The 11,513-nt window shown below is 38.0% G+C and overlaps 1 protein-coding gene across 4 annotated transcripts in view; it reads right to left on the bottom strand.

The window, feature by feature from the left end:
• Nucleotides 1-8,046: 8,046 nt before the first annotated feature.
• Nucleotides 8,047-11,513, bottom strand: part of bptf (bromodomain PHD finger transcription factor) — a 49,476-nt gene continuing 46,009 nt past the window's right edge. For 2 of the 4 annotated variants that reach the window (XM_015400200.1, XM_015400197.1), the window contains exons 35-36: nucleotides 11,142-11,328; nucleotides 8,122-8,158 (exon numbers count right to left, since the gene is read on the bottom strand). In XM_015400200.1, coding sequence (XP_015255686.1) covers nucleotides 8,122-8,158; nucleotides 11,142-11,328 — 224 coding nt within the window. Of the gene's footprint in view, nucleotides 8,159-8,228; nucleotides 8,978-11,141; nucleotides 11,329-11,513 lie in introns of those variants that run through there. The other 2 variants (XM_015400196.1, XM_015400199.1) reach the window with 2 other exon arrangements.

Here is an 11,513-nt window from a genome sequence, read left to right as displayed (position 1 = left end):
TATGTATGGAGGCCTTTAGTCCTTGAGGTGGGCGACTGGTGGGGTTCGAATCCGGCCTGTGGTCCTTTGCCGCATGTCTCTCCCCCTGGTTGCTGATCATATATTTCATTTTTCCATCCTTCTGAAAGGTGAATCTCTTCCTCAGTTTAACTCTTCTGGAGGTTTTTCTTCCTAAGTTCTCTGTTCATCTTATCAGGTCATTACAGTTTTCCTGTCTTTGCTGAAATAATGAATCCCACAGCATGAATCATCTTGTTGGAGGTTTGCTCGGAATGATATGAGGGATAGTTTTCTATCATTTTGGTACCAGATAATGTTCCTCTTCTTGTGCTGCGTCATTTAAATGGGTTTTAGAGACTGTTTCTTTCCTACATCTGTTTCCTCCTTTAACTCTACTCTTGAAAACTAAACCTGACGGAACATGTCACCATGAGCCATGTAACAATCTCATCCACTAGAGGTTTAAATCTCTGCAGCTCCTCCAGATTTACAGGGGGTCGGCGTCGATTCTTTGAGCTGTTTCATGTTCTTTACATTTTCAAATGTTAGACAGAACAGAGCTCTATGAGGCGTATGATGTTTGGGATGTTGTTTTGTAACTAAACCCAGTTTAAACTGATCTTAAACGTTTCCCCTCACTTGTCTGCCTGGGTCTTATATTGTGGAGGATTTTTATAAATGTTTTAAAAGAGCCGTCCTCTCCACTTGAACAACCCTGTACCCGCTCCCAAGAGGGAACGCCTATTTAACGCGTGCAAGAGCGTGCACAAGCCCATTTCTTCTTGTGCATGCTCTGTTTAAAAGTTACTGTTCTCATAGCTCATACAAGCTTACTGTGCCCGAACATCCACCCTAACCCCTAAATCCCTCGGTCACTATATAGGGTGGGGACTATATAGTGGACTTTATAGTGAACTCAGTTACCGTCCTGTTTGGACAGATGATCACTGCTTTTTGCCACGTTGGTCACGTAACTCCTCCCCCACCGTGTGGTGCCTGCGCCATCTTTATTAGTCGGCCACTGTGACAGCAAACCCCATAATGCTTTGCGAGGAGCGCTATCCGTGCAATGCATTCTTGGATATATCTATATATCCCTTCTCCTCATACACTTCATAGACACTTTTTTTCTTATGACCCTCGGCCATTTTCCAAGAACCACTGTGAGAAAGGTGACCTTCAGTGTCTGAAACTGTAGCTCACCACAGATACGCTTGAAAGTGCGCATGCGCAGAAAAAGATAGCTAACGAGATGAGCATGTAGGACGACCTTATGTAAACATATCACCAGGATGATTGACAACTAGGAGGACCAATTACATAGATGATCCACCTAGAAATAAAAGATCGTCCTCTATACCTTTAATGATGCTGCTTGTTTACTAATGTTATGTAATAAACCTCTGAGCTGCTGTGCTCCGTTTTATTAGAGATTTTAAGGAACAAAAAGCTAAAAACATAGAAAAACATCCTCTTTTAAATATACTATTACAGTTATGCTCTACTTTTTGACTGTAAAGAAGCTTAAATCTCAATAAAATCAAACAGATGTTTGCGTTACAAACCTTTAAATGTCTGATTATGCATAATACTTTGTTTAAATTTAGCATTCACATATTTTACTGTTTCTTTGAAGCTTTTTTTAAGCAATTATATTTTATATAATTGGTCCCAAAGTAATAGACTCAAATGTGAAAAAAATCAAGTTCCCTGAGCTCGGGATTTTTTAGTGAAAACAAAATAGTTAAAAAATAAAAGTTTTTCTCTGTGGTTCTTCCCACTCAGCTCAAACTGTCACCTACTTTGTTCCACAGGAGCCAGATACATCGTGATGGGTCAGATCTTCCACCGGAGGCGCCACCTTCCCAGTGACCTGCTGACCCTTGTGGCTGGCAAACTAAAGCCCGGCGATGGCCTCCTGCGCAGCAGCAACTACGTGAAACGCTTCAACAAACGGAGACACCAGAAAGCTCTGGAGGCCGTCCGCTCCAGGTGTAGGTGAACCAGAGACGAGACTGTCGCCTCCTGCTGCAGGGGAAGAGACTTTGCTGCTGATCTTACTTAACCATTTGGCATTGTGATAAACACAGGACATGGTGCAGACATGGATGTGTTTCCATGTGGACTGCTGCCATGCGGCGCCATATCTGCTCCATCTATAAAGTTCCCAAAGAACTGAACTGAAATTTTGTTCAATACAAACCAATACGACGAACTGGCCTCAAATGTAAATGCTTCTCCTCATCTCATCAACTCCATTGAAACTCTTCATGCATTCATGGCTGGTACATGAAGTCCCAGAGTCCAACTGTTATACTTTCCTAAAGTGAAATGAGGCTGATCTAAAGCACAAAAAATATCATCTTTAAATTAAATCCCCATCTCCGAATTGCGACAATGTAAATAGTTTCCGTTATCCTGATTACCATGAACCCAGCATAGGATATCTATGGTTTACTGTTCAAAGCAATGCTATTTCCATGACATTAAATCCAGATAACAAGGTGTAAAAAAAAAAAGTTTGAACATGTTTTGTCCTCAATCCCTTTCATGACGATCATTTGCCTTTAGGAATGCATGGCTGGCACGACTACAAGGAATAGTAATGCAATTAAACAAATGGTTTATCAGTTTGTCGGAAGCTGTTGGTGAGCACTATGAAGGGGGGAGTTAAGGTCCAGACTAAGAAGCAGCAACAAATTGAGCAGAAAGGAGTTAGGAAAACGGATGAGGAACTTCAGCTGGCCCTGGGCGAGCTTCTACTTTCTCTAGCTTTGATTTTTGTCTCCATGATGATAAGGCGGTGGTGTTCCAAGCAGAGCGACGAAGACGAGCATGAATCTAATCAAAGAAATCTGATCCTCCACGCACCTGGACGCTCAAAGAAGCGCCTTCATAGCAGCTTATTTCCGAGATGCTGTTTTCTGGCACGTTGAATCTGTTCGGGAGGAAAAAAATTATAGAAATGCAAAAGTACAGAAAGACTGGAAGAGGAAGATTAGCTTAGCTTCAAAATATTGATGGTAGGAAAATCCTAAATAAAAATCATGATTTTTTTTTTTTTTTTATAGATTAGAAATATCCCTTATCCTCCCTCAGTAGCTCCCATAACTAAGATGCAGAAATTAAATTTTAAGAGCCAGATTCTCAGCTCGTCCTCCAGGAAGGCTTTGCTGACCCCCGTTCCACATGTCCGTCATCTCTGGTCAGTTCCCAGGCCCGCTGCAGCCTCTATCTGCGATCAGTGCTGGAGGGAACAGCAATGTGGGCAGGAAACGGGAGCCCGATCCGCACTGTGGCTGCCATCACAGCGGGAGGACATTCCTCATCGCAGAGCATGTAAAGGAGGGGTATGGGGTTGGTAGGTGGGAATATCTCAGAGACGCTTCCTGTGTGAATACTCCAGAAAAACAGAAACTGACAAAAAACGTCTGTGGGCTTGTGGTCATCTGTGGTGCTCCTGGCGTCCGTGAGAGTCTCTGGATCCATTTAGTGGTTTGAGTGGGGAGATAAAGAGGTGGAGGCCTTGGAGAGTAGAGAGAAACATGCTGATGACCTCATGTGTCATTTAGGATGACTTGATAACAGGAACGTTATAAAAGGTCACGACCTCTTCCCCGGGGGCCCACCTCTCCACTCAGTGCGTTTTATGCAATAAACCAACATAAATTGGTTAATAATTGCAAAGTTGCAGGAAAATAAAAGATAGTTTTATAAACTTTTGACAAATATTCTTATTTAGCACCTTCTCCTGGATAGCCTGTACCTGTTTTAGATTATAATCTCAGAATAAACAAAGCTGTTCTGTGTAGGCCTCAGAGGTTTGTCAGAGAACCAGTACCAGTGGTGTACATATAAAGAAAATAAAGATTTTATGAAAACATATTTTTTTTGTCTCTTTCCAAGCAGTGCATCTCATTGGGAATAATTGTTTTTTTTTCACAAATTACTATATGTGGAAAAAAAATCAAAGGTAAACTGGTGATATCAAAGTTAATTACCTAATAATAAATGTCCAAATGTTTCCTTAGCCTTTAAAACTAATGAATCAAATCAACCCCAAATTAATTTATAGAGCTAATTTCAAAACAACCAGGGGTTGGCCAAAGTCCTTTGAATCCAAGAGAAAAATAAATCACAAGTTTAAATTGAAATGTTAAGCTTGATCGAAAGGTAGAGAAAGAAAACTTTTTTAAATCTCCACTGATCCAGCAGATCAAATATGTCAGGGCAGGTTATTCCAGAGAACCAAACAATATTTTATAATCTATCTTAAAAGCAACAGAAGGCCAGTGCAGAGAAGAAGGACAGCCTTTCAGATTTATGTTTTCACTTGTTCTCCTGGAAGTCTAAGATCAAAATTCATCCAGAAGGTCTCTATACATCACTGCTTTTACTTCCATCTATCCACACTGCAACGATCTAGAAATGAGTAAATTCTTAAATTAAGTAATTTCCCCTTAATTTAAGTAGGCAAATAAGACAATTTGCCAATGGAATGAGTATTTTTACTCTTAAAATAAGATAATTAGATAATGTACACTTAAAATAAGGAAGGGCAATTGTTTTTTCTTATTTTAAATGCAAATTGTCTTGTTCCATTGGCAAAGTATCACCTATCTCCTTAATTAAAGAAAAAAATTCACTTATTTTAAGAAAAAATGACTTAGAGATTTCACTTTTTGGAGTGCATACTGGTCTGAATAGAGACATCATCAAAAAGAATACCCCCGTAGTATGATGCTGCCACCACCATGCTTCGCTGACCAGATCAAATATATTGTTAATTTTGTTCCTGGTTGGTCTAATTCAGACAGCCGCCCGGCTCCAGCATGAGTCCGGGTGCTTCCAGACCTCTTCCATTTCCAAATGATGGAGGCCACTGTACTCGTTCAGAGCAGCAGTTTTTTGTTCCTACAGATAATCCTCTCGAAAGACCATTCCTCTGCCTTCATGCCTGGTGTTTCCACTCAGATATGCACAGGCTGGTTCACTAAAAGGTTGTTTCTGAAGATGTAACAAGAAATAGAGGCTTGAAATATGACTGCAAACTAAGAATCAGCTGGACTGTAATGTTTCATGACTAGTCTGGTATTGATACTGAAAGGTTAATTATTTTTCTTTTAAAATATTTATTTTAATAAACTGCAGACATTTAATGAATGTTGCACCATATCCCTCATAGATTTGGGTTTAGAAGAGTCTAAGAAGTTTGTTTTGGATAGAAAATGTGTCTCAGAAAGATGGGGAAAAAAAACAAACAAGAAAAAAAAACTTAAATCATTCTATTGTTTTTTATGGGATATTTGGAGAAACTAGAGCAGCAACTACCAAACTGTAAATATAACTGCATTATCAATTTAAATGTGTTTTCTTCTTTGACAAAAAAGAACCAAGAAATTTTTCCTAAATCACATGAAAAAGACAACAGAAAAATTTCCAAAAAGTTGACTTTATTATACAGGATGAAATTTCCTATCAAGTACAAAAGAGTCTCTGGAGTGGGACTGTTAAAACGTAGAGTGCTTTTTATCTGTAGTTATATATTTTTTTTCCTTAAGACACTAGTTAAAAAAAAAAGAACTTTATCTGAATAAATAAAACAAGAAACGCAATGTCAATATAGAAGTTATGCTGAACTTTTTTTTTTGTTTGATTTTTTTTTTTTTTTTTTACAAAAAAGAAAAAAACTAAACTGTACAAGTTATCGTTTCACCAGTCCCGGATCAAAACCAATAAGCTCACAATGTGTAGCACTTCTTATATAAAGGAGAACTTTCACCTTAAGAACAGAGTCCGTTTCGATTACAGAGGGGGAAAAAATAGTTTTCATTTACAGGAGGACTGAGTTGCTGGTTCAAATAGTAAAAAATAAAAGTACTGCTCTAAAAATCTGTTCTCTCTACATATTTAGACATCAATAATATACAATAGAGATTATAAACAGAAAATAAAGCACATAATCATCTTTTAACAAACATTCAGTTCAAAGACAGAAGAAGACAGAAGCTACATTACCTCTCAACTCTGCTTCAAAAAAAAAAAAAAAAAAGATATGAAAGCTTCAGGGTTCAAATGGAAAAGTTCCCATAATCCTTTAATGCATCGCCGCCCCCCCTTCTCTGACAAAAAAGGGTAAATTACAAAAAAATGTTATATGCTTGAAAAATGCAGCTATAAAATTCTCATACAAAGACTCAACAGTCGGTCGTCGCTTGAGGTTTGACTCCCAGTCACGCTGCCGCAGACCGCAACATAACTGAGCTGATGTGAGTGAGGAGGCTCGTTATCCAATTACTCTAACCGTCCTCTGAGGGAGAGTTGAGAGACGCATGTGAGCCAACCTGTCAGCTTCAGACACAGCTTTGATGAGACTCTATGAGGACGCTGCTGTACTTTCACACAAACTCATCTTCCTGCTGTTAACACATGCAGCTTCTAACCTGCATGGAAAAAAGGGTCAAAACAGACCGGATGTGGTGGGTGGGAGGATCTGCCCGCTGACCGTTTCCCTCCGGACATTAATGACTCAGCCTGTGAAAACCACAGCTGACAGACACAGCTGCTGTTCGCTGCAGACACACCTGAGGAGTTTACTAACAAAACGTCAATCTAAAACAGAGTAACATCCATTATGATCTCATGTATTTGAGAAGCTCCTCTTCACCTTTTGTCACATTACAACCAAACTTCCATCCTGTATCACCAGTTTGCTGGTAGAGCAGCTGGTGTTCATTTGTATTCAACCCCTTTAATTTAAGCCCACTCTAAGAACATTACAGGATAAACGGCATCATTTAGACAAAGGAAAGAGTTCAGATAAATAAAAGCAGAGTTACAATAAAATGTTCCGGTATTTTAACATCCAATAGAGGGCTGTTATTTAAAAAAATAAAAGTGAAGGGCAATTAGTGCATCAGTACGAGTAGTAGACAGGAGGCTGATGGTGACTCTGGAGGAGCTGCAGAGTTACATAATATTTTGTTCATAAACTATCAAATCTCAAAATGACGGAAACAATTCTAACCTAACTGTGCTGCTTCTAACACACAGAGGTGGCAGCATCATGCTGTGGGGCGGCTTATTTAGCTGGTACAAGGAAGCATCTTGGAGATGATGGGAAGAGTCAGCCTAGACCTGATTCTGAATAAAAACTGCAGAATTTGTTAAACTCTGCTTCACAGAGGCCATCTATCCAATATGACAGGGCTGGATCTTTTTTTCAGACAAACTGGCAAAATAAAGGCATTCATTATTCATACACCTGGCATCTAATTGGAATTCAACTAAGTTTTGCTTTTGAAAGCAAAACTTAAGTTGGATTCTAACCTAAATAATTTCTTTTTCTTAAAGAAATATTTTGATAATGATTCACAACCTAAATAATAATTTTAAATAGTGTTTTTTTAAAGTATCGGCTGATGATTTATCTTTGGCGCTTAAGTCTCACAGGTTAGAAGAACTCTGCTCTCCTCCACATCTTTGGATCTTTAGACTCTTCTTTATTGGATTCAACCTGGACTGCTGGACAATTGTGAAAACCTAAAAAACAAGCTTTATATATATGCCTGGTGTTAATGATGTGGCCTTAATTGTATTGTCAGTCTGATACATAAAAGACAGATGAGGAGAATGTTTGTGGTTGTAAAGTGACAAAGGCATAGGAAAACTTTTGTACGGGAATATAAAATGGGACTCTAGTTTGATGTATTTTAAAGCATAAATTAAATAATGTAACGGATTATAAGTGGGAACTGATGGACTTCTAACAGAGAACACAGAAGATGAACCGTGCAGAAGGAATCTGTGAGGATAGGCTGCATTCAGCATCCAAATATCATTTTTTCATCCATATTTTCTCCTTCATTCCCATCCTCCTGGTGGAGAAGGTTCAGTGTGGATGTTCAGCTGCCCTCATCCTGGTCTCTGACGGAGGAAAACAAACTCCTGCTTTCAGTCCTTTGCCCCTCAGATGGGTGGTAGGCAGTGTGACACCAATCAGTGTGAAGATGGAGGAGGGCATGCTCTCCTTCGGAGGACCCCCACCCCCCCACCCCAATCTGACAACACGTCCTAACGAATCAGAGATGAGACTTTTGACACTTGGATTTTAAGCAGAAGCTAAGATGCAGCTGACTGTAGCTTGTTGTTATGAGACCTGAAGAAACAGGAGGAAAAAAAACGGTTGGAAAACTTCTTGTTTTCTTTTTTTTTTTTTTTATTAAAATCTTTACAATATATGACAAAAACATGACTAGAGTAGAATACAAAAACCAACAAAACAAAATAAATTGGATGCTAGTGGGTCGGACATTTTGACAGACAAAGCAGCCATGTTGGTTGAAAGTCACTGAAATGTGACAGAATGTCGGCCCAACTAACTTATGTACATCTAAGAGCCCCAAGCTGAGCATACTGAGAACAGAAACGCTAACCTAGACTCTGCCATGTTTTTCTTTTTACACTTTCTATCATTATTTTCTTCAGAACATAAAAATAGTCCTTCACAAAAAGATATAAACATAAAATATACAGGAGAACAGCTGATAAAATAAACTAAAGATGCATGTTTTCAGTTTTTTTGTTAGCTAAGAAACGAGGTAAACATATCCTGCTGCTATCAAATATAATTTATGTCTGATTTCTAAATGTGTTGAGTAAAGAACACGAAGTCTCGTATCTCATATCCAGCCTACGATTCAAATGTTTGGTGGTGCGTGTGTAAAAAAATACTTTTTTCCCTTGAAGGCTCTTTGCTACCAACATGGCTGCATATACCAAACATTAGAAAAACTTTTGCTTTATTTACTTTAAAAATAAAATAAAAAAACCCACTCCTAATGTGTGGCTTATTATAAGCACTTTCATACAAAGTTTTAATGCCGTTTTAAACAAGTAAAAACGGCAAAATCCGCAACAGAAAATGAACTTTTTTGTTTAACAGTGACTCCGGCACCCAGGAGTCTGACATCACAATCTGCAAAAGAGAGAGAGAGAAAGAATGGATGGGAGTCAACACATGCGGGCGAAGTACGTCAGCGTTCAGAGAACAGAAGAGCAGGATGAAAAGTGGCTGAAAGGAACCAGAACAAATCGATCGGTGTGAATGAAACGATCAGAGATGGTGTCAGTTTAACAGACCATCGAATGATCGGGTAAAGACTGACTGAGGAAACAAACTGAAAAAACAACTCAGCTGATAAATGTGCATCCGTTTGATAGGCATTTGCTTCTCTTAATCTTCATTTGAATCAGGTAAAGCAGTGGTCTCTAACTTGCATCCTTTGAGATGTCTCCCTTGTCCTCCAACGCCTGAACCCAACGGTCAAACTCTCTCTAACCTACCCAGCCTCACAGAGATGGAGTATAAGATCTGAGAGTTAAAGGGAAGTTTGAGAGCATTTTAAGACTATGCCAAAACAGCTATTTATTTTTAGTTTGAGAAAATAAAAAAAATTGGACGATGAAAAAATATAGAAAAAATAGCAATTTTTTTTAGTTTATTCTATACTTCTAGGTGGTCTGACCAATAGAAATAAGTCTGCTCTGTGGGACATTAGCAACAGCTTTTCTATTGGTTCGTGCAGAGACCGCCCACAAGTATAGAGTTTGAAATCTAGAGATCAGGATTTGAAAAGAATAACATTTGTAAAACTTGGCCTCTCAAAAATATTAAAAGAAAAAAAAATCATAAAAACAGAAAAATGTAAATATTATCTAGAAAAAAAAACATCTGAAAAGATACATTTATATAAAAGAAAATTAATTGGATGAACTTCCCCAAAAAGAAAAATAAATAAATAAATAAATAATAACCTTTGATTTTCTTCTTACCAAATCTGATTGTTGTTTTTGTTTGTTTCATATTAAAAATGGTAAATAACACAAATGGTTTTCAAAAACCAGCTTTGGTTTCATTCATCACGTCTGGAGAAGGAGCTTTATTTCAAGGCCAACAGTTTAAGCTGTGAAACAAGCTTGTAAAATAAACATGTTTCACAACAAACAATGAAACTGAATATTAGCAGCTGATGTTATCACACAGTGAACTAGTTTATCAGCTGTGTGGAGACATCTAAAGAAAGTTATGATCAGATGTCACTGAGCTAAAGAAGCACAAGGAGTGGAAAATCCAGATTTTCTAAAAAATTTAATGTTCATAAACAAAAAGCAGGTTAATCCATAAAATGGATGATTAACCCAGCCCTAATTCAGAATCAGTTTTGAGTGATGCTCTCCCAAGTTTGACTATGTTTGAGGTATTTGTTTTTCCTTTAGTATTTAGGTGTTTAAACTTTGCTATTTGCAAAAATACTTGGATTCAGCTACTAAGAGATGGGTCTGAAAAGCTTGATTTAGTAATGCTAAATATGAAAGACAGAATAATATTTTATTACTTTTATCCATTTTGAAAAATGCTTTATCCTTATCCTCCTACTTTGCATTTGTCCGTCTTTCAAATAAAAACAATCCACTGGACCTTGTTTCCAAGTTTGAAGACGTATCGCTTTGCTGAATCTTGACCAGCATATTGGATGAACTTTTGCATGAACTTTTTTTATATAATTGATACGATTTTCAAAGTTCCTTTTTGGAAATGCTTCTTCAACTTTCCTTTTCTGAAACATGTCCTTTGCTTTCAATAACATTGGAACAAATTTCTCTCAAATACAGCTGCCTAAAATGAATGGGTAATTATCAGTTAATGGCTGTTTATAAAAAAGCAGAGGTGCTGAAGCAAAGCAACATGCAAAACACACAGAGCTGAGAACCAATTTGCTCAAAGATGTTTATCTTAAATCCGGATAACGCTCAGATCTACAGCATACGTGTAAAAGTATCAAACATTCAGATTTTGTAAAGCATTGTTTGTGATTGGTTATACTCCAAAATTGGGACATTTTATGACCCAATTAAACCCATTCAAATCAGATGGTTTCATAAGTCCACATTTATTATTAATCAATGAAGAATTGATGCAGAGAAACAGGGTTGGTATGAGCATCAGGTGATGACAAAGTGGGAGAAAATGTAAAGAAGAACAAAAGGAAGTTGTGAAGAGAAGAGGAACTTATTCTCCTCTACAGAGAAACTTCACTTTATTTTTCAGCCTTGTTTCCTCTTCAGCATCACTTTCTTACCTGCTGGCTTTGAAGCCTTTAAGCTTCTGGACAAAGAAGTTCTCCAGAACCTCGGCACACTGGTAGAAGGGCGAGTCGCTGGGGTTGTAGTACCGGCAGTTGTCGAAGATTTTGGTCATGTCTGCTACAAATTCAGTCAGCTTGACGTATTGTCGTTTGTGTAACCTCTCCTCCATGGTGGACAGGTCTGAGGAAAGGTTTCAACGCTCAGTTAGACACTGAATATATGCTATAAAACACATCCTAAAAAGAACCACCAGCGTGCTGTTTACTGGAAGAACAGGCATATTGTCAGCGGAGGAAGAAGATTGATAACCAGGTTTTAGAACTGACAGTGTTACGACTCAAATCATTATGCGGGGACTAGAAAAT

Source organism: Cyprinodon variegatus, unplaced genomic scaffold, assembly GCF_000732505.1.
Source record: "Cyprinodon variegatus isolate N-32 unplaced genomic scaffold, C_variegatus-1.0 Scaffold1081, whole genome shotgun sequence".
Taxonomy (NCBI): Eukaryota; Metazoa; Chordata; class Actinopteri; order Cyprinodontiformes; family Cyprinodontidae; genus Cyprinodon; species Cyprinodon variegatus.
Note: the sequence above shows the minus strand (reverse complement) of the source record. Positions and strands in the feature narration are given on the sequence as shown.